This window comes from Chlorocebus sabaeus, chromosome 6 (genome assembly GCF_047675955.1).
Source record: "Chlorocebus sabaeus isolate Y175 chromosome 6, mChlSab1.0.hap1, whole genome shotgun sequence".
NCBI lineage: Eukaryota > Metazoa > Chordata > Mammalia > Primates > Cercopithecidae > Chlorocebus > Chlorocebus sabaeus.
This window is the reverse complement of record NC_132909.1, coordinates 12,591,119-12,613,211: the sequence shown is the minus strand read 5'-3', so window position 1 is coordinate 12,613,211 and position 22,093 is coordinate 12,591,119. Positions and strand designations below refer to the sequence as shown.

Here is a 22,093-nt window from a genome sequence, read left to right as displayed (position 1 = left end):
TAAATAAAATTTTTAAAAAATTAGCTGGGTGCAGTGATGCGTGCCTGTGGTCCCAGCTACTTGGGAGGCTGAGGCCGGAGGATCACTTGAGCTCAGGAGTTTGAAGCTGCGGTGAGGTGTGACCTCACCACTGCACTCCAGCCTGGGTAACAGAGTGAGACCTTATCTCAAAAAATAAAAATAAAAGAGGGCTGGGCACGGTGGCTCACGCCTGTAATCCCAGTACTTTGGGAAGCTGAGGCAGGTGGATTGCTTGAGGTCAGGAGTTTAAGACCAGCCTGACCAACATGGTGAAACCCTGTCTCTACTAAAAATACAAAAATTAGCTGGGTGTGGTGGCGCATGCCTATAATCCCAGCACTTTGGGAGACCGAGACGGGTGGATCACCTGAGGTCAGGAGTTCAAGACCAGCCTGGCCAACATGGTAAAACCCCATCTCTACTAAAAATATAAAGATTAGCTGGGAGTGATGGCAGGCCCCTCTAATCTCAGCTACTTGGGAGGCTGAGGCAGGAGAATTGCTTGAGCCCAGGAGGCAGAGGCAGAGTTTTCAATGAGCCAAGATCGCACCATTGTATTCCCGCCTGAGCAACACGAGTGAGACTCTGTCTCAAAAAAAAAAAAAAAAATATATTGGCCAGGTGCAGTGGCTCATGCCTATAAACCCAGCACTTTGGGAGGCTGAGGCAGGTGGATCACCTGAGGTCAGGAGTTCGAGACCAGCCTGGCCAACATGGCAAAACCCCATCTTTACTAAAAAAAAAAAAAATACAAAAATTAGCCAGGCGCGGTGGTGCGTGCCTGTAATCCCAACTACCTGGGAGGCTGAGGCAGGAGAATCACTGGAACCCAGGAGGCGGAGGCTGCAGTGAGCTGAGATTGTGCCCCTGCACTCCAGCCTGAATGACAGAGCAAGACTCCATCTCAAAAATAAATAGTAAATTAATTAAAAATGAAAAGTAAAGTTAAATAAACCTGAGCTGCCTGTCTGTTTTAAGGGTAGACTTTGGTTCCTTGAAATCTTCCTGTGATCTGGAGAACACAGTAGGTTTATTTATGTTGTATTCTCAGTTACACACAGCCTCACTCTCCCCACCTCCTCTTCCAGAGCAGGCATCTGTGCTGAGTATTGCGACATTTTGCGAAAAGGGCCCACACAGGCTTTGCAGCCTAGATACGAGGTCTCTAACTCACTTAGAGGAAAAAGAATGGTGGATGATTTCATGATTTCCCCACCCCTTCTTCAATTTTAGAGAAATGATTGGAATGAATTATCCTGCCTTGGATGGACTCTCTCCTGCCCTCACACTGTCTACACCATACACGCAAAAGACACCAAGCCCCGATGGTCTTATGGGCAAATTCTACCGGATGTTCACATTTTATGCCAGTTCTTCCAGAGACTAAAGAAAGAACTTCACTGCCCGATAGGTTTTTAGGTGCCAGTTTGTCCTTAAGAGCAAAACCAGACAAGAAACAAAATTACTGGCCAATCTGGTAAACATAGGTACAAAAATCTTATACAAAATATTAACAAACAGAACCTGGCAAATCAATTAAAGAAAACTGTGTGATGACGAAGCTGGCTTTATCTTAGGAATGCAAAGTTCTTTTCCCTTTGACAATTTATTCATGTACTTCACCACATTCTCAGATTAAAGGAGAGAAACCATATGATCGTCTCAATACTGGCATGAAAAGTGTTTGATAAAATTTTTAAAAACCCATTCGTGAGAATATGAGGAAAGCTAAGGGGCCCCCTCTTCCATGAAGAACACATGGTTCCCTGTATGTGGATCTGGTTCCAGGGGTTTCTGAGAGGGACCTGGCCCCATCTCTGTTTTAAAAATAAAATGAAAGTTTCACTGCAGACCGGGTGCGGTGGTTCACGCCTGTATTCCCAGCACTTTCGGAGGCTGAGGTGGGCGGATCACCTGAGGTCGGGAGTTCAAGACCAGCTTGGCCAACATGGAGAAACCCTGTCTCTACTAAAAATACAAAATTAGCTGTGTGTGGTGACGCATGCCTGGAATCCCAGCTACTCGGGAGGCTGAGGCAGGAAAATCCCTTGAGCCCGGAAGGTAGAGGTTGCTGTGAGCCAAGATGGCACCATTGTACTCCAGCCTGAGCAACGAGAGGGAAACTCTATCTCAGAAAAAGAAAAAAAGTTTCACTGCAAACGAAGTATAAGGAGAGTTCAATGACATTCTGATTTCCTTCCCATGATGTATCTCAAAGCTGTTTTAAAAGTTGTATTTAAAAGGTAGATTCCATCGTGCTGCGTAAATTCAAATCTGGTCCACAACTTACTACAGTTTACTAGCCATGTAACTTTGGCCAAGTGACTCAACAGCTCTGTGCCTCAGTTTCTCTGTTGGTAAAATGAGGATAATCCTGTTAGCCAAGTGTTGGTGGCATGTGCCTGTGGTCCCAGCTACTTGGGAGGCTGAGGTGGGAGGATCACTTGAGCCCAGGAGATCAAGGTTGCAGTGAGCTATGATGACACCACTGTAACACCATTGTACTCTAGCCTGGGCAACAGAGCAAGACTCTGCCTCTGAAAAAACAAAAGAGGGGGTGGGTGTGGAGAATGGGAGGGATAATCCTAGCACTTACCTCACAGGTTGTTGTGAGGATTAAGAGTTCTCATTAGTAAAGCACATAGGCCTGGTAGAGTGAGGACTTAGTACATGTTAGCCAGTTGTTATTTATTCCACTGTCCGTTTGTTCAAAACAAAGATGTGATGGGCGAGTGATCTGCGGTGCTGTCACAAAGGGATCCCCTCAAGGTCTTGGCCATGCCCACATCCACTCAGGCAGCTCTGGAGCAGCGTCAGCCAGGCCCTGCTGTGGAATAAGGCTATTTCTCTGCAGAAGTGAGGGTGGCGTGGAGACAGTGAGGACAGCTTGTGCAAGGGTCCTGAGTCCCCAACTTCCCCATCCACTGGGTATAGCCCAGAGTGAGGGCTCTTCCGGGAGAGGGGCAAGGGAAGGATATCCTAGGGTGATCTGAGCTGGGCCAGGCTGGGGTACAGTGGCGCCATCTTGGCTCACTGCAACCTCCACCTCCCAGGCTCAAGTGATTCTCCCACCACAGCCTCCCGAGTAGCTGGGATTACAGGCGCCCGCTACCACACCCAACTAATTTTTGTATTTTTAGGAGAGACAGGGTTTTGTCACGTTGACCAGACTGGTCTCGAACTCCTGGCCTCAAGTAATACTCCCGCCTAGGTCCTCCCAAAAATGCTGGGATTACAGACCTGAGCCACCACGCCCAGTGGGGCCTGTGGTACCTTGACCTTCCCTCCTCCTTTCCTCCCCCTGTAGGTTGCCATCAAGATCATCGACAAAACCCAGCTGAATCCCAGCAGCCTGCAGAAGGTGAGGCTGGGAAGATGGGGGAGAGCAGGAGCCAGGCTTCCGGGACAGCCGGGTGACCCACCTGACCCCTCCTGCGGGGGCCCGGCTGGGGAAAGGATCCCCCAAGCCACCCACCCTCACTCTCCTCTGTCTTCCTTTCTGGCCACACCCAGCTGTTCCGAGAAGTCCGCATCATGAAGGGCCTAAACCACCCCAACATCGGTGAGGAGGGAACGGGCGCAGGGGCAGGCCACCAGCCAGACACTTGCAAAGGAGTTGGGGGTGGTGGCAGTGGTTAGAATAGTTGGAGACCCGCCAGGCGCAGTGGCTCACGCCCGGAATCCCAGCACTTTGGGAGGCCAAGGCTGGTGGATCACTTGAGGTCAGGAGTTCGACACCAGTCTGACCGACATGGTGAAACCCTCTCTCTACTAAAAATACAAAAATGAGCAGGGTGTGGTGGTAGGTGCCTGTAATCCCAGTTACTTGGGAGACTGAGGCAGAGTTGCTTGAGCCCAGGAGGCAGAGGTTGCAGTGAGCCGAGATCACACCACTGCACCCCGGCCTGGTCAATAAAGCGAGACTTTGTCTCAAAAAAAAAAAAGAGTTAGAGACCTGGTTTCTCATAGTTGCATCACTGCTGTGTGACCTTGGGCAAGTCACTTTAACCCTCCTTGAGCTTCTATTTTCTTTTCTGGAGTAGGGATGATAAGAGGGCCTATTACCAGGTCATTGTGAGGATTGACAAAGATCATGCGTCCAAAATGCTTAGTTTGGGCTGAGCTATGGGACTTGGTCCGATTATTTCCACCAGCATCAGCATCCTCACTGTCATTATCACTGGGCAGAGCGGGAAGAGAGGGGTCTTTAGTGAGAGAAGCGGAGTTTAGCTCTGCGTGGATGTGGCTGCAGCATTCATTCATTTACTCAGTAACTGTTGATTGAGTGGCTGCTGTGTGCCAGACCCTGGGGACACAGCAGGGAAGAAAACAAGACAAATCTCTGGCCTCATAGAGCCGGCATTCTTGTGAGAGAGAAAGTGGAAAGGGTGGCCGGGCGCGGTGGCTCACGTCTGTAATCCCAGCACTTTGGGAAGCCGAGGCAGACAGATCACTTGAGGTTGGGAGTTCAAGACCCGCCTGACCAACATGGAGAAACCCCGTCTCTACTAAAAATACAAAATTAGCCGGGCGTGGTGGTGCATGCCTGTAATCCCAGCTACTCGGGAGGCAGAGGTTGTAGTGAGCAGAGATGCGCCATTGCACTCCAGCCTGGGCAACAAGAGCAAAACTCCGTCTCCAAAAAACAAAACAAAACAAAATAAAACAAAAAGGGTGGTAGAGGTGGGTGAGGAGTTTAGAAGATCTTGCTGTCAGTAGGGAGCCATTGAGTGTTCTTGAGTGGGGGGTGGGTGGGTATTATGGTTGGCCTTTTGCATAGTTACCAAGTACGGGTTAGGAGGGGCTCTTTCTCTCTAACCCCCTACACTGTTCCCAACCATTGTAGTGAAGCTCTTCGAGGTGATCGAGACTGAGAAGACGCTGTACCTGGTGATGGAGTATGCAAGTGCCGGTGAGCCGCCCACCCTCTCCACCCTGCCCCTGTGCTGCCTCCCCCTGCCCCTGCACCTGATCCTGACCCCGCTCGGCCTCTGCCCTGCAGGAGAAGTGTTTGACTACCTCGTGTCGCATGGCCGCATGAAGGAGAAGGAAGCTCGAGCCAAGTTCCGACAGGTTGGGGCAGGGCTGAGGGTGGGGCTGACGGGGAGCCTGGGTCCCTGGGAAGGGTGTCCGAGAGCTGGGCATGGTCTAGGTTGTCCAGCGACCTGGGGGTGGGGCTTAAGTCCGGGCAGGGGTGAAGGTGCAGAGCTGGGTGTGCTGGGCATGCAGTCGTCCAGATGTGAGGGCATCCGGATGTAGGTTTGCAGGTGCCCCTTTGGGTGGGTGAGAGGATGTTTGGACATGAAGGCGCCCCGGTGGGCAGGTGTTTCTTGTGTGGGGCATGTGGGTGTGCCCAGTGCATAGGTGTGTGGGTGAGGGGGCACGAAGGTGCCAGGTGTGAGTGTGCCAGAGTGTGATTCAGAAGATGTGTGGGCAGTAGGTATGTGGGTGTCCAGGTATGTAGGTGTGTGGGGAAGAGGGTGTAGGGCACCCCAGGTAGATGGGCAAGAAGGGGCCGAGGGGTGGTTGTGTAAGTTTGTAGGTACCAGGGCATGCCGGTATGTGGTGCCCGGGTGTGTGAGTGCCCAGATGTATGGGTTTCCAGGTGTGTGGCAGTGAAGACACCCAGGTGTATAAGAGTGTGGGAGGGGGCCAGGTGGGGGGGTAAGAGGAGATGCAGGTGTGAGGGTGCCCAGGTGTGTGGGGTAAGAGGAGATGTGGGTTAGAGGGTGCCCAGGTGTGTGGGGTAAGAGGAGATGCAGGTGTGAGGGTGCCCAGGTGTGTGGGTAACAGGAGATGTGGGTTAGAGGGTGCCCAGGTGTGGGGGGTAAGAGGAGATGTGGGTTAGAGGGTGCCCAGGTGTGGGGGGTAAGAGGAGATGCAGGTGTGAGGGTGCCCAGGTGTGTGGGTAAGAGGAGATGTGGGTTAGAGGGTGCACAGGTGTGTGGGGTAAGAGGAGATGTGGATTAGAGGGTGCCCAGGTGTGTGGGGTAAGAGGCGATGCAGGTGTGAGGGTGCCCAGGTATAGGGTAAGAGGACATGCAGGCGTGAGGGTGCTCAGGTGTGTGGGGTAAGAGGACGTGCAGGTATGAAGGCACCCAGGTGTGGGGTAAGAGGAGATGCACATGTGAGGGTGTCCAGGCATGAGGGGTAAGCAGATGTGCTGGTGTGAAGGTGCCAGGTGTGTGGGGTAAGAGGAGATGCAGGTGTGAGGGTGCCAGGGCGTGAGGGGTAAGCAGATGTGCCGGTGTGAGGGTGTCTCTTCGGGACTGTCTAGCTGCCTTGACACAGCTGTCCTGAACTCAAGGGCCGTAAGCCCTGGTGAGTTGGGGTAGCGTGTCTATCTACAGGTACGGGATATCCTCATGGGAATTTCCAGATGTGAAGGTCAAGAGAGGCTGGTCCCCATGCCTTGGTTCCGACATCCCTGGGCATGGGGGTGTCCTGTGGGAGGTGTGTGTCTGCCCGGATTCCACGGGCACCTCTTGCTGGAACTGAATCGGGGTGCGAGGCCTCAGGTCTCAGGCTGTGCCTTGGGGAGGCCTGGGGCTCGGTTGTGAGTGGTTTCATAGTCTGCTGAGGGAGGCTGAGGGTTTCGGGAGCCACAAATAACCAACCTTCCCCCTCCCTCCCAGATCGTTTCGGCTGTGCACTATTGTCACCAGAAAAACATTGTACACAGGGACCTGAAGGTAAGCCCCGCCCTGCTGTGACCTCGGGGACCCCAGCTCAGCCCTCAGACTTCTCCCTGCCCCCCCGCTCCATGGCTCCCGTGGTCTCCAGCAAATTCCCCCGGCCCTTTTCTCCTCCTGCTCCTCCCTCCGCACCCAGCACCCCCTTGACCCTTTCCCAAGCTTTTGTGGCAGAAACAAGGCCAGCAGATGGGGGAGCGGATGGGGAGGAGGGGACAGGAGGAGTGAACAAAGCGGGGAGAAACAAAGTGTCCCAGAACGGCCCTGGATGCTACAGGGCTGTTGGATAAGGACGCTGGGACGTGATAAGGGGTTTGTCGCTCTCAGAGCCTTTGGGACCTTGGCATTCTCAGACCTTAGGACGTTCAGGACTCCTAGAGGATTTAGGTTGCAGAGCCCGAGTCACTCTGCCTGCAGGGTATCTGAGAACTTGAGAAGGGGCTTTGTTTTTATTTTTATTTTTGACACAGAGTCTCACACTGTTGCCTAGGTTGGAGTGTAGTGGCCCCATCTCAACTGGCTGCAACCTCTGCCTCCCGGGTTCAGGCGATTCTCCTGCCTCAGCCTCCCGAGTAGCTGGGATCACAGGTGCCTGTCACCTCACCCGGCTAATTTTCGTTTTTTTTTTTTTTTTGAGACGGAGTCTCGCTCTGTCGCCCAGGCTGGAGTGCGGTGGCCGGATCTCAGCTCACTGCAAGCTCCGCCTCCCGGGTTTACGCCATTCTCCTGCCTCAGCCTCCCAAGTAGCTGGGACTACAGGCACCCGCCACCTCGCCCGGCTAGTTTTTTTTTTTGTATTTTTTAGTAGAGACAGGGTTTCACCGTGTTAGCCAGGATGGTCTCGATCTCCTGACCTCGTGATCCGCCCGTCTCGGCCTCCCAAAGTGCTGGGATTACAGGCTTGAGCCACCGCGCCCGGCCCAAATTTTCGTATTTTTAGTAGAGACAGGGTTTCACCCTGTTGGCCAGGCTGGTCTTGAACTCCTGACCTCGTGATCCACCTGCCTCAGCCTCCCAAAGTGCTGGAATTACAGATGTGAGCCACCGCGCCCAGTCCCAGAAGGGACTTTGAGAGAAAAACCACTTTGGCCAGTACCAGGCGGGAAGGGACTCAACGGGGCTCCAGCCCAGCTGCTTGTAGGAGCTGAGCCGGGCAGCCTCCTCGAGTACCTGTGGCCCCAGGGTCCCCATTCCATACCTTCCACTGCATGTCTCGCCTCCCGCTCCAAGACCAGGTGGCTTAACGTTTGGTTGGCTCAAATCCCATTGTCTTGACTGTGGTTTTGTGAGCACCTGTGTGCTAGACGGCATCGTAAGTGCTTTAAGGAAGTGCTTCTGGAACTATCTGTGAGGAAGGACTGGGTTGCTTTTGCTGTTTTGTTATGTTTTTTTCTTGCCCATGCTGATGTGTGATGGTTCCATCACCGTTCACTGTAGCCTCGATCTCTTGGGCTCAAGCAGTCCTCCCATCTCAGCCTCCTGAGTAGCTGGGACCACAGGTGTGAGCCACCAAGCCTGGCTAATTTTTAATTTTTTTGTAGAGATGAAGGTCTCACTCCATTGCCCAGGCTGGTCTTGAACTCCTGGGCTCAAGTGATCCTCCTGCCTCAGCCTTCTGAGTTACTGGGACTACAGATGGGCACCACCATGCCCGGCTAATTTTTGTATTTTTAGTGAAGACAGGATTTTACCATGTTGGGCAGGCTGGTCTCGAACTGCTGACCTCAGGTGATCCACCCGCCTTGGCCTCCCAGAGTGCTGGGATTACAGGCGTGAGCGACTGCGCCCAGCCACAAACCCCATTTTAAAAGCTATTATCAGATTCTAAAGACGCAAAATTCCACAGTCGAATTCCTATGCAGGACCAGGTACAGTCTCATACCTGTAATCCCAACACTTTGGGAGGCTGAGGTGGGAGGATTGCTTGAGCCCAGAAGTTTGAGAACAGCCTGGGCAACACAGCAAAACCCCATCTTTACAAAAAATAATTGTAAAAAATTAGCTTGCCTGGGCGCAGTGGCTCACACCTGTCTCAGCACTTTGGGAGGCCTAGGCAGGTAGATCACTTGAGGCCAGGAGTGCAAGACCAACCTGGGCAACATGGTGAAACTCTGTCTCTACTAAAAATACAAAAATTAGCTGGGCGTCATGGCGTGTGCCTGTAATTCCAGCTGCTTGAGAGGCTAAGCCATGAGAATTGCTTGAACCTGGGAGGTGGAGGTTGCAGTGAGCTGAGATCATGCCAGTGCACTCCAGCCTGGACAACAGAGCAAGACTCCATCTCAAAAAAAAAAAAAAAAAAAAAAAAAAACAGAAAAAAATTAGGTCGTATGCCTGTGACAGTCTCAACTACTCGGGAGGCTAAGGCAGGAGGATCCCTTGAGCCCAGGAGGTTGAGGCTACAGGGAGCCATGTTTGCACCACTGCACTCCAACCTGGGTGACAGAGCAAAACCCTGTCTCTAAAAACAACAATAAAAAATTTGAAAACAGAAAGTGCATCTTTATAAAGAAAATCTATTATAAAGAAAAATAATAAAAAATGAAAACAAAAAACAAATTGCTGTAGAGGTTGAAGTGCTAACCCTCTCTTGACTTCCTTCCGCTAGGCCAGGGTGTCCCTCCACACAGCCCTGGAGGCAGCACCTTAGAGGCTTCCATGATTAACCTGGAGGTCGTACGCCCCCTGGTGGAGGGTCCCCAAAGCAGCTAACATGATTTTGGGGTCCTATTAGTACACCAGGGGTACCAATCAAGGGGACCAACCCAAATGTGAACTTTGGGCTGGATTGCGGAGCCTCAAATGGCAGGAAGAGAAATGTAATCCCTGGCCTGGCGTGGCAGCTCACACCACCTCAGGCGGATCACCTCACCTCAGGCAAAATAAAAAAAAAGTAGCCAGGGGTGGTGGTATGCACCTGTAGTCCCAGCTACTTGGGAGGCTGAGGCAGGAGAATCACGTGAACCCAGGAGGCAGAGGTTACAGTGAGCTGAGATTGTGCCACTGCACTTCAGCCTGGGTGACAGAATGAGACTCCATCTCAAAAAGAAAAAAAAATATGTGTGTGTGTATATATATATATATATAAAAGCCCTGAGCAAGGCAGATGCTATTAGATTCAGGTTTGGAGAGGAGCTCTCTGGTGTGTCTTTGTAGGGTTTGGGCCTTTATTGGGGCAGGAGCTGGGGAAGTGTGGTCTAGAAATAAACCAGGAGACATAGGGAGACCTGGGAGGAAGCCAGGGATGCTGGTGACCTGGGCGAGGGAAGGACCGCAGTTGGGATGGACCAGACGCGGGTAACATTTTGAAAGGTGGAACTGGCCGGGCGCGGTGGCTCGAGCCTGTAATCCCAGCACTTTGGGAGGCCGAGACGGGCAGATCACGAAGTCGGGAGATCGAGACCATCCTGGCTAACCCGGTGAAACCCCGTCTCTACTAAAAATATACCAAAAAAAACTAGCCGGGCGAGGTGGCGGGCGCCTGTAATCCCAGCTACTCGGGAGGCTGAGGCAGGAGAATGGCGTAAACCCGGGAGGCGGAGCTTGCAGTGAGCTGAGATCCGGCCATTGCACTCCAGCCTGGGCGACAGAGCGAGACTCCGTCTCAAAAAAAAAAAAAAGAAAGGTGGAACTGTGCGTCTGTTTGTAGTCAGAAGGCTGGAGGCTTCTTCCTCTACGCACTGTGGAAATGGGTGGCCTTGTTTAGATTCTAGTTCTGCTGCTTTCTTGCAATGGGCATGAGGTTTGGCCTCCCTGAGCCTCTGTTTCCTCCCCTGTGAAATGGCAATTGTAAGACTGCATGCCACAAAAAAATAGACAAAACTTTATAATAATACAGAACGTTTATTTATTTATTTATTTTTGAGATAGAGTCTCACTGTGTTGTCCAGGCTGGAGTACAGTGATGCAGTCTCAGCTCACACGATTCTCTTGCCTCAGCCTTGCGAGTTGCTGGGATTACAGGCGCCCGCCACTACACCTGGCTAATTTTTGTATTTTTAGTAGAGACGGAGTTTCACCATGTTGCCCAAGCTAGTCTCGAACTCCTGACCTCAGGAGATCCGCCTGCCTTGGCCTCCCAAAGTGCTGAGATTACAGGCGTGAGCCACAGCGTCCGGCTAGGAAATGTTTACTGATCACTGACTGTGTTCTAGGGGCTGCTGTGAGCACTTTACGCTTAAACCCACAACAGTGCTTGAGGCAGGTGTCGGGATCACCCTCGGTTTACATACAAGGAAACTGAGGCACAGAGAGGTCTGGTAACCCACCTAAAGTCCCACAGCGAGTAAGTGGTGGAGCTGGGATTTGCAGCGGGAATTCTCCAAGAGTCTGTAGTTTCACCTTCACATTATGCAGACGGACACTGTTATAATTGATAGTCAACAGAGCCCAGTGCATGGTAGGTATGCAACCAGGATTAAATTATTGCTTTCATTTTCCTGGGTCTTGAGCAATCAGGCCTTATTTTGTTTCTGCTGGGTAACCTGAGGCTCCAAGAGAGTCAGGAGATTACCTGAAGACCCCCAGCTCTGCAGACCACACAGGGTAATAGTGATATTCCATAGTGTTCACTGGGTATGAAATACTGTTTTAGTTTTTCTTTTTCTTCCCCCACCCCGCGAGATGGAGCTCTGTCGCCCAGGCTGGAGTGCAGTGGCGCAGTCTCAGCTCACTGCAAGCTCCGCCTCCGGGGTTCACGCCATTCTCCTGCCTCAGCCCCCCGAGTAGCTGGGACTACAGGCACCTGCCACCACGCCCGGCTAATTTTTTTTTGTTTTTTTTTTTGTTTTTTTTTTTTTGAGACGGAGTCTCGCTCTGTCGCCCAGGCTGGAGTGCAGTGGCCAGATCTCAGCTCACTGCAAGCTCCGCCTCGCGGGTTCACGCCATTCTCCTGCCTCAGCCTCCCGAGTAGCTGGGACTACAGGCGCCCGCCACTTCGCCTGGCTAGTTTTTTGTATTTTTTAGTAGAGACGGGGTTTCACCGTGTTAGTCAGGCTGGTCTCGATCTCCTGACCTTGTGATCCGCCCGTCTCGGCCTCCCAAAGTGCTGGGATTACAGGCTTGAGCCACCGCGCCCGGCGCTCATTTTTATTTTTATGTTTTTTTGAGACAGAGTTTCGTTCTCGTGGCCCAGGCTGGAGTGCAAAGGCGTGATCTCGGCTCACTGCAACCTCCGCCTCCTGGGTTCAAGTGATTCTCCTGCCTCAGCCTCCTGAGTAGTTGGGATTACAGGCATGCGCCACCATGCCCAGCTAATTTTGTATTTTTAGTAGAGACAGGGTTTCTCCATGTTGGTCAGACTGGTCTTGAACTCCCGACCTCAGGTGATCCACCCACCTCAGCTTCCCGAAGTGCTGGGATTACAGAGGTGAGCCACCGTGCCCAGCCCGTGCTAGGTTTTCTATGCGGATTAACTCATAATTCTCAAACTACTCTATGAAGTAGGGACTAAGATTATCCCCATTCTATGGATGAGGAAACTGAGGCTCAGTGAGGTAAAGTCACTACCTAAGGTCAGGCAGAGAGTAAGGGACAGGCCCAAGAATTGATCCCTGTGGGCCAACCCTGGAGCCTGTGCTCCTGTCCGCCTCCCACGTCCACGAAGTGCTTTGGCCTCGAGTCCCTCTCCTCCTCTCCCCGCAGGCTGAGAACCTCTTGCTGGATGCCGAGGCCAACATCAAGATCGCTGACTTTGGCTTCAGCAATGAGTTCACACTGGGCTCAAAGCTGGACACGTTCTGTGGGAGCCCCCCATACGCTGCCCCGGAGCTGTTTCAGGGCAAGAAGTACGATGGGCCGGAGGTGGACATCTGGAGCCTGGGAGTCATCCTGTACACCCTCGTCAGCGGCTCCCTGCCCTTCGACGGGCACAACCTCAAGGTACTGGGCAGGGCTGGGTGCGGGGTTGTCAGCCCCTCCCAACAGTCAGGCCCCCATCCCCCACACACCTCCCCTGCAGAGGGCCTCAGTGGTGGGACTGGCCTGAGTTCCCATGGACAGACGGGACAGGCAGGATTCAAGTCCCCTCTGCAGTGAGGCCAGCCGGATGGACTGTGCCATGCCGGGGTTAAGGGCATGATCTTTGCAGCCAGCAGGCTTGAGTTCAAATCCTGACTCATCCATTCACTGAACTAATATTTATGGCCCACTTCTCTGTGTCAGGCTCTGTTTTGGGCTTTGCATGTAAGGCGAGAACAAAAACTCCTGCTTGGCTGGGTGCGGTGGCTCATGCCTATAATCCCAGCACTTTGGGAAGCAGAGGCGGGAGGATCACTTGAGCCTGGGAGTTCGAGACCAGCCTGGGCAACATAGGGAGATGCTGTCTCTACAAAAAATACAAAAATTAACCGGGCATAATGGCGCACGCCTGTAGTCCCAGCTACTTGGGAGGCTGATGTGGGAGGATCACTTGAGCCTGGGAGATCAAGACTGCAGTGAGTTGAGATCGTGCCACTGCCCTCCAACCTGGGTGACACAGGGAGACCCTGTCTCCAAAAAGAAATTTTAAAATAAAAAAACCCTGTCCTCATATGTGCTACGCCGTGGGTGAACCTTGAAAACTTGTGCTAAGTGACAAAAGCCAGTCACGTAAGGCCACTGAGTGTATGATTCCATTAATGTGAAATGTCCACAACAGGCAAATCCATAGAGACAGAAAGTGGATTACTGGTTGCCTGAGGCTGGTGGGGAGAAGCGATTTGGAGGCTGATTGCTAAAGGGTACAGGGTTTCTTTTGAGGTGATAAAAAAGGTTCTAAAATTGAATGTAGTGGCCGGCCTGGTGGCTCACACCTGTAGTCCCAGCACTTGAGGTCAGGAGTTCAAGACCAGCCTGGCCAACATGGTGAAACCCCATCTCTACTAAAAACACAAAAATTAACTGGGCGTGGTGGCGGGCGCCTGTAATCCCAGCTACTCGGGAGGCTGAGGCAGGAGAATTGCTTGAACCCGGGAGGCGGAGGTTGCAGTGAGTCGAGATCGCGCCATTGCACTCCAGCCTGGGTGACAGAGCGACACTCTGTCTCAAAAAAATAAATAAATAACATTGAATGTAGTAATGATCGTACAACTCCGTGCGTATACTAAAAACCATCGAATTGTGCCCTTCGCTTCAAACAAAACAATTCCTGTCTTCTCAGACTAACATTCCTACTGGAGCCAGGCAGCTAACAAAACAAATACGCGAACTAGATACGGTATCAGATGCTGGCCAGTGCTATGCGGGGTGGGGGAATATTGTAAGAGGGTGGAGGTGTGGGCTGAGTTGTTGCTTGCTTTATTTTTTTTTTTTCCTTTGAACTTTTTATTTTGAACCATTGCCAATCTATGGAAAAGTTGCAACAATAGAGCGAATAACACATGGTATGTTTCAGGAGCTTCACAATCGCTGGCCTGTGTCCACATTTGCTGTATCTGTCTGTATTTGCACATGATCTTTGCTGCCGTCATTGGTATTGATGAGACATTTGACAGTTGCAGACACTGTGTCCTTTTATCCCTAAAGGCGACAGCGGGTTTTCTCCTGAGACCAGGGGCGTTTTCCTGTTGATGGTGACATACAGAAAATACAACAGTGGTATAATCCTGGCCTCTACCCCATGGCCCATACTCAGATTTCATCCATCATCCCACGAATGTCTTTGGCAGCTATTTTTTTTCCCAGTCAGGGATCCACTCGGGTCCCCGAGTTGCATTTAGCTGCGCCATCTCTTGTGTCTCCTTTCATCCGGAACAGTTCTCAGCCTCTCTTTTGTCTTTCGTGACATTGACATTATCGATTAGTTCAGGCCAGTTAATTTTGCAGAACGTCCCTCAATTTGGGTTGCCTGGTGTTTCCTCTCGATTGGAATCTGGGGTGCATTGGGGCAGGAATTCTGCAGCTGGGACGCTCTGCCCTGCTCTGCGTGGTGCATGAGGAGCACGTACTGTGATCTGAGATTGGAAAGTTAGGGAAATACTTGCAGGGGACAGACCATCAAAGCAGAGCCCTCAGTGATGAAGAGGAGGGAGTCCCTTCTTCGCAGTGGCCTTGGCCAAGTAGCCAACCCCTCTAAGCCTCAGTCTCACCTGCTGTTCAATGAGGATCATAAAGATACCAACCCTGTAGGCCGGGCGCGGTGGCTCACACCTGTAATCCCAGCACTTTGGGAGGCCGAGGCGGGCGGATCACGAGGTCAGGAGATTGAGACCATCCTGGCTAACATGGTGAAACCCCGTCTCTACTAAAAATGCAAAAAATAAGCTGGGCGTGGTGGCGGGCGTCTGTAGTCCCAGCTACTCGGGAGGCTGAGGCCAGAGAATGGTGTGAACCCGGGAGGCGGAGCTTGCAGTGAGCCGAGATGGCGCCACCGCACTCCAGCCTAGGTGACAGAGCGAGACTCCATCTCAAAAAAAAAAAAAAAGATGATACCAACCTTGTGGCAGTGATTTTTAAGGACTGGCTGAGATCTGGGATGCAAAGTGCTCATTCAAGACAGCCTCCTGGCCGGGTACGGTGGCTCACGCCTGTAATCTCACTTTAGGAGGCTGAGGCGGGCGGATCACCTGAGGTCAGGGGTTCAAGACCAGTCTGGCCAACATGGTAAAATCCCGTCTCTACTAAAAACACAAAAATTAGCTGTGTGTGGTGGCGCACACCTGTAATCCTGGCTACTCGGGAGGCTGAGGCAGGAGAATCGCTTGAACCAGGGAGGCAGAGGTTGTAGTGAGCCGAGGTCACACCACTGCACTCCAGCCTGGACGACAGAGCAAGACTCTGTCTCAAAAAAACAAAACAAACAAACAAAAAAGCCTGGGAAACTCCAGCCATAGCTGAAGCCTGGGGTAGGGAGGTGCTGTCACAGAATAATTTTTCTGAGCCTCAAGCGTGAAGCTAAGAGACCATTTTGAAGGGCCAGGCCAGTGTCTCACCTGCCCCAGGCCCTTGTCACTTTCTGCCATTCTGGTGTTCCCACCAGGCACCCCTGGCTTTGCTGGGCAAAGGAGGCACACAGCTGAGAAGAGGCAGGTTCTAGCTCTGTCAGTTCCTTTCTGAGTGACCTTGGACATGTCCTTTTCTGAACCTCAATTTCCCCACCTATAAGATGAAGACATTGGCCGGGCGCGGTGGCTCAAGCCTGTAATCCCAGCACTTTGGGAGGCCGAGACTGGGGGATCATGAGGTCAGGAGATCGAGACCATCCTGGCTAACCCGGTGAAACCCCGTCTCTACTAAAAATATACCAAAAAAAACTAGCCGGGCGAGGTGGCGGGCGCCTGTAGTCCCAGCTACTCGGGAGGCTGAGGCAGGAGAATGGCGTAAACCCGGGAGGCGGAGCTTGCAGTGAGCTGAGATCCAGCCACTGCACTCCAGCCTGGGCGACAGAGCGAGACTCCATCTCAAAAAAAAAAAAAAAGATGAAGACATTAAGAGTATTGAGGACAGGTGCGGTGGCTCACGCCTATAATCCCAGCACCTTGGGTGGCCGAGGCGGGCAGATCACCGGAGGTCAATAGTTCGAGACCAGCCTGGCCAACGTGGTGAAACCCCGTCTCTACTAAAAATACAAAAAGTAGCCAGGTGTGGCGGCGCACGCCTGTAGTCCCAGCTACTTGGGAGACTGAGGCAGGAGAATCACTTGAACCTAGGAGGCAGAGGCTCCAGTGAGCCGAGATTGCACCTCTGCACTCCAGCCTGGACGACAGAGCAAGACTGTATCTCAAAAAAATAAAAAGAGTTTGACACCAGCCTGGGCAACATTTCAAGATCCCATCTCTACCAAAAAAATATATTTTTTAAATTAGCCGAGCATTGTGGTGCATGCCTGTAGTCCCAGCTACTTGGGATGCTGAGGTGGGAGAATTGCTTGAGCCCAGGAGTTCCAGGCTACAGCGAACTATGATCACACCACTGCATCCAGCTTGGGTGACAGAGCAAGAGCCTGTCTCTTTAAAAAAAAAAAAAAAAAAGCGTCTGCTTACAGCTCGTCTGCATATGTTAAGCCCTTCGCTGCAGCTTGGCATCCGGCCACAGCATCATGCTTGGGAGCTGCGCTGGAGGTGGCAGTGGTGGCCTGATAGCTGCTGCTCCCCAGCACATGACAGGCAGTGTGGCATGGTGGTCACACAGCACAGGCTCCAGAGCCAAGGCCCTGCCACTTTCTGGCTGTGCAATTCTGGGACAAGTGGCCAAACCCCTCCGGGCCTCAAGCTCCTCGTCTGGAAAGCGGGCATTGTAACTGGGCTTCGTGGTGTTGTGAAAATTGATGTAATATGCATAAAGCACTTAGAACACTGCCTGCTAAGGGGTAAGTGTCCTGAAAGTGATTCACATTAAATATTAATAGCCCTTTATGATCTGCAGAGGCTCCCCAGGCATGGGCATCTTTCAGCCATTTTAGGAGAACGCCCCAGCAGAGGACCCTGTCCCAAAGGAGTCCTGTTGACCCCCAACGCTCACTTCATTCCTACTGGTTTTCTGCCTCCCTCCGTTTGTTTGTTTGTTTGTTTGTTTTTTGAGACAAGGTCTCACTCAGTCATCCAGGCTGGAGTGCAGTGGTGCAACCTCAACCTCCCAGGCTCAAGCAATCCTCCTGCTTCAGCCTCCCGAGTAGCTGGGACCACAGGCATATACCACCACACCTGGCTAATTTTTGTAATTTTTGTAGAGACGGAGTCTCACTGTGTTGCCCAGGCTGGTCTCGAACTCGCGGGCTCAAGCGATCTTCGCCCCTCGGCCTCCGAAAGTGCTGGGATTATAGGCATGAGGCACCACGCCTGGCTGTTGCCGTTTTTTATACTCCCCCTGGTCTGCCAAGCCATGGATTTATCTGATTTTTCACAGCTTTGGTAGGGCCTCTCATAAATGGCCCTTAAAGAGAAAGCCATCAGATAAATCCATGAATGGCCTTGAGGAGTATGTCTTTGGACAACAGGCATGGCTTGGGGAGGGGAGAGATGGGAAGGCAGGAGGGGCAGCAGGGTCTTCTCCTTGCCCTTGAGTGAATCTCGTATTTACATACCGCTGGCTCTGGGACAGGCATGTGGTAAGCATTTTACATTTTTTTTTTTTTTTTTTGAGACGGAGTCTTGCTTTGTCTCCCAGGCTGGAGTGCAGTGGCGCGATCTCGGCTCACTGCAACCTCCGCCTCCTGGATTCAAGTGATTCTCCTGCCTCAGCCTCCCGCGTAGCTGGGATTATAGGCTTCCGCTACCACACCTGGCTCTTTTTTTTTTTTTTTTTAAGTAGAGATGGGGTTTCGCCATGTTGGCCAGGCTGGTCTCAATCTCCTGACCTCAGGTGATCCACCTGCCTTAGCCTCCCAAAGTGTTGGAATTACAGGCGTGAGCCACAGCACCTGGCCACATTTTTACAGATATTAACTCACTTGTAACCTGGCAGCAAGCATGTGAAGTGGGTCCTGTAATCCCTTTCACAGACAAGGAGACTGAGGCCCCAGTGGCTGACTCACTTACCTACCTCTGTCTTACCTGACTTAGAGAATAAACTTCCTTTTTTTTTTTTTTTTTTTTTTTTTTTGAGTTGGAATCTTGCCCTGTCACCCAGGCTGGAGTGCAGTGGCGTGATCTCAACTCACAGCAACCTCCGCCTCCTGAGAGTTTAAGCGATTCTCGTGCCTCAGCCTCCCAACTAGCTGGGACTACAGGCAGCCACCACCACACCCAGCTCATTTTTGTATTTTTAGTGGAGACAGGGTTTCACCATGTTAGCCAGGTTGGTCTCAAACTCCTGACCTCAGGCGATCTACCCATCTCTGCCTCCCAAAGTGCTGGGATTACAGATGTGAGCCACCGTGCCTGGCCAGAGAATAAACTTTCTCTGCAAGTTTGCCTCTGAATGAAAAGTTAGGTAGCTTAAATTTTTTGTTTGTTTTTTGTTTTTTTTGTAGAGGCAGACTGGTTGTTCAGGCTGGTCTTGAACTCCTGGGTTCAAGTGATCCCCCTCCCTTGGCCTCCCAAAATGTTTGGATTACAGGTGTGCACCACCATGCTCAGGTCATTTTTTATTTTTTGTAGAGATGAGGTCTCCCTGTGTTGCCCAGGCTGTTCTTGAACTCCTGGGCTCAAGCGATCCTCCCGTCTTGGCCTCCATGCCTGGCCAAGAATTTTTTTTTTTTTTTTTAATTGCAGGGTCCGTATGATGTTCCCATTTTATGGATAGGGAACTGAGGTCAGGAGAGAGGAATGGGGTTTTGCCTGCCTTGTCAAGAGCTGGGACTCAGAGCTTCTGTCACTTCTATCAAAGGGGCTGGGACAAAGGTGTGTGTGTGTGTCTGTGTGTGTGTGAGTGTATGTGTGTGTGTATATGTGTGTATGTGTGTAGTATGTGTGTGTGTCTGTGTGTCTGTGTGTGTGTATGTGTGTGTGTGTGTGTGCGTGTGTAGTGTGTGTGTGTGTGTGTATGTGTGTCACAGTGCGTGTATGTGTGTGCGTGCGTGCGCATGTGTGTGTGTAATAGGTGGGGGGCGAGGCAGACCCCCCTCCTCCAGTAACCCCCTCCCTGCAGGAGCTGCGGGAGCGAGTCCTCAGAGGGAAGTACCGGGTCCCTTTCTACATGTCAACAGACTGTGAGAGCATCCTGCGGAGATTTTTGGTGCTGAACCCAGCTAAACGCTGTACTCTCGAGGTGAGCCCAGCCTCACAGCCAGCGGGGGCCCTTCTTGTCTCCTGACTCCCCTAAACTCTGCCTGCCCCCACCCACAAAAGCCTTCTTGACACGTTTTTCCTCTCCCGTGCCCACCTAAGACCTGGTGCTGGTGAGTGGGGGTAGACAGGCCGTCCAGGGAAAAGCTCCCGGGCCTGTCCTGACGCCACCCCCCCGACAGGCTCACCCACTCCCCGCCTTGCCAGTAATTAGCTAATGAGCTCCTAGGATGATTACAGGGTGCCAGGGACCCATATGATGCGGAGGAGGGAGGGTGGCATCAGGAGGCTCTGGCAGGGGACGCGGGGGAGAGGGAGGCCCAGGAGGCGCTATCTCTTAGGAAGCCCACAATACTGGGTGTTAGGCCTCGGAGGTTTGGGGCAGGGCAGGTAGCCCCACCTAGGGGCCCCTGGGAGGTGGGAAGCTGTATGATTCCTTCTAACACCTGTCTTCCCCCTTCCCTGCTCCTGATGCCTGCAGCAAATCATGAAAGACAAATGGATCAACATCGGCTATGAGGGTGAGGAATTGAAGCCATACACAGAGCCCGAGGAGGACTTCGGGGACACCAAGAGAATCGGTGAGGGTCAGGGAGAGCCATCCTGTCACCCAGGATGGAGTGCAGTGGCTCAATCTCAGCTCACTACAACCTCCACCTCCCAGAATCAGGAGATCCTTGTTCCTCAGCCTCCCAAGTAGCTGTGTCCACAGGCACCTGCCACCATGCCCAGCTAATTTTTGTTATTTTTAGTAGAGATAGGGTTTTGCCATGTTGGCCATGCTAGTCTCTAACTCCTGACCTCAGGTGATCTGCCTACCTCAGCCTCCCAAATTGCTGGGATCACAGGTGTGAGCCACTGCACCTGGCCCGTGTTCACTTTGATATTAAGACATAAAAAGAGACCAGGCGAGGTGGTTCATGCCTGTAATCCCAGCTCTTTGGGAGGTCGAGGTAGGAGAATCACTTGAGCTCAGGAGTTGGAGACCAGCCTGGCCAACACAGGGAGACCCTGTCTGTACAAAAAAATAAAAATAAAAAGCCAGTTGTGGTGGTGTGCACTTGTAGTCTCAGCTACTCAGGAAGCTGAGGTAGATGGATCCTTTGAGCCCAACAATTTGAGGCTGTAGTGAGCTATGATCATGCCACTGCACTCCAGGCGACAGCGTGAGACCCTGTCTCAAAAAAAGGAAAAAGGGCCAGGCACAGTGACTCACGCCTATAATCTCAGCACTTTGGGAGGCTGAGGTTGCCAGATCACCTGAGGTCAGGAGTTCGAGACTGGCCTGGCCAACATGATGAAACCTCGTCTCTACTAAGAATATAAAAATGAGATGAGTGTGGTAGCGGGCACCCATAATCCCAGCTCCTCTGGAGGCTGAGGCATGAGAATTGCTTGAATCCGGGAGGCAGAGGTTGCAGTGAGCTGAGATCGCACTGCTGCACTCCACCCTGGGCAACGAGCAAAATTCCATCTAAAATAATAATAATAATAATAATTACGCTATTTACCATTAAATGGCAAAATCCAGAATTACTTTTGCATCAACCTAATTATATTAATAGGTTGAACACAACAAAAAGTTGAACCATTTGAAACTGCCATTTTATTGGTTTAAAGTTGTCAGTACCACCAATTTTGTATGGTTTAACCTAATAGTGATAATTTATTCTGTCACATAACTAAAATGAATAGAGTATGCAGCCTTCAGGCATAGTTGAATCCAGGTGCTCAGAGACAGTTTTGGGGAATGTTTTCTATGGTAGCTTTTTGCCAGGCTGCTGTCACCCCAGGAGGCAAGCAGATCTGGGTCACATGCCTGCAATGAACCAGTCAGTGTGGCTTTGGGTGTAGAACACACTAATTAGCCAGACCTGGGTTATCTGCCTGCCTTAGGGTTGGAGCAGGGGGGCCATCCACATCATCTGAGCGGAAAGAATGTTTTCTTTCTTTCCCTCTCTCTCTCTCTCTCTCTCTCTCTCTCTCTCTCTCTCTCTTTCTTTCTTTCTTTCTTTCTCTTTCCTTTTTTTTTTTTTCTTTTTTTTTGAGACAGAGTCTCACTTTGTTGCCCAGGCTACATTGCAGTGGCGGGATCTTGGCTCACTGCAAGCTCTGCCTCCTGGTTTCACCCCATTCTCCTGCCTCAGCCTCCTGAGTAGCCGGGACTACAGGTGCCCACCACCGCACCTGGCTAATTTTTTCATATCTTTAGTAGAGATGGTGTTTCACTGTGTTAGCCAGGATGGTCCAGATCCCCGACCTCGTGATCTGCCTGCCTCGGCCTCCCAAAGTGCTGGGATTACAGGCGTGAGCCACCATGCCCGGCCAAGAATGTTCTTTCAGAGGAAATCAGCGTGCTGTTGGGAAGGCCTTGAGGATGGGTACTGGACAGGTCAAAGAGCAGACACCGCTGAATGATACGGAAATGGGTGGAAGTGGGTCAGGTGCAGTGGCTTATGCCTGTAATCCCAGCACTTTGGGAGGCCCAGGTGGGTGGATTGCTTGCGCCCGGGAATTTCAGACCACCCCGGATAACATAGCAAAACCCTGTCTCTACTAAAAATACAAAAACCGAGGTGGGAGGATCAGCTGAGCCTGGGGAGGCCGAGGCTACAGTGAGCTGTGATTGTGCCACTGCACTCCAGCCTGGGTGACAGAGTGACACCCCGTCTCAAAAAAAAAAAAAAAAAAAAGAGAAATGGGTAGAAGTTAAAGTTTCTGGAAGTCTGAACCTTCTCT

The 22,093-nt window shown here is 51.7% G+C and overlaps 1 protein-coding gene across 3 annotated transcripts in view; it reads left to right on the top strand.

Moving 5' to 3' along the window:
• MARK4 (microtubule affinity regulating kinase 4) overlaps positions 1-22,093 on the top strand; it is a 54,730-nt gene that overhangs the window by 8,636 nt on the left and 24,001 nt on the right. For 2 of the 3 annotated variants that reach the window (XM_037991821.2, XM_037991822.2), the window contains exons 3-10: positions 3,329-3,382; positions 3,535-3,583; positions 4,868-4,933; positions 5,024-5,094; positions 6,657-6,713; positions 12,357-12,593; positions 19,218-19,337; positions 19,836-19,935. In XM_037991821.2, coding sequence (XP_037847749.2) covers positions 3,329-3,382; positions 3,535-3,583; positions 4,868-4,933; positions 5,024-5,094; positions 6,657-6,713; positions 12,357-12,593; positions 19,218-19,337; positions 19,836-19,935 — 754 coding nt within the window. Of the gene's footprint in view, positions 1-3,328; positions 3,383-3,534; positions 3,584-4,867; positions 4,934-5,023; positions 5,095-6,656; positions 6,714-12,356; positions 12,594-19,217; positions 19,338-19,835; positions 19,936-22,093 lie in introns of those variants that run through there. The other variant, XM_037991824.2, reaches the window with a different exon arrangement.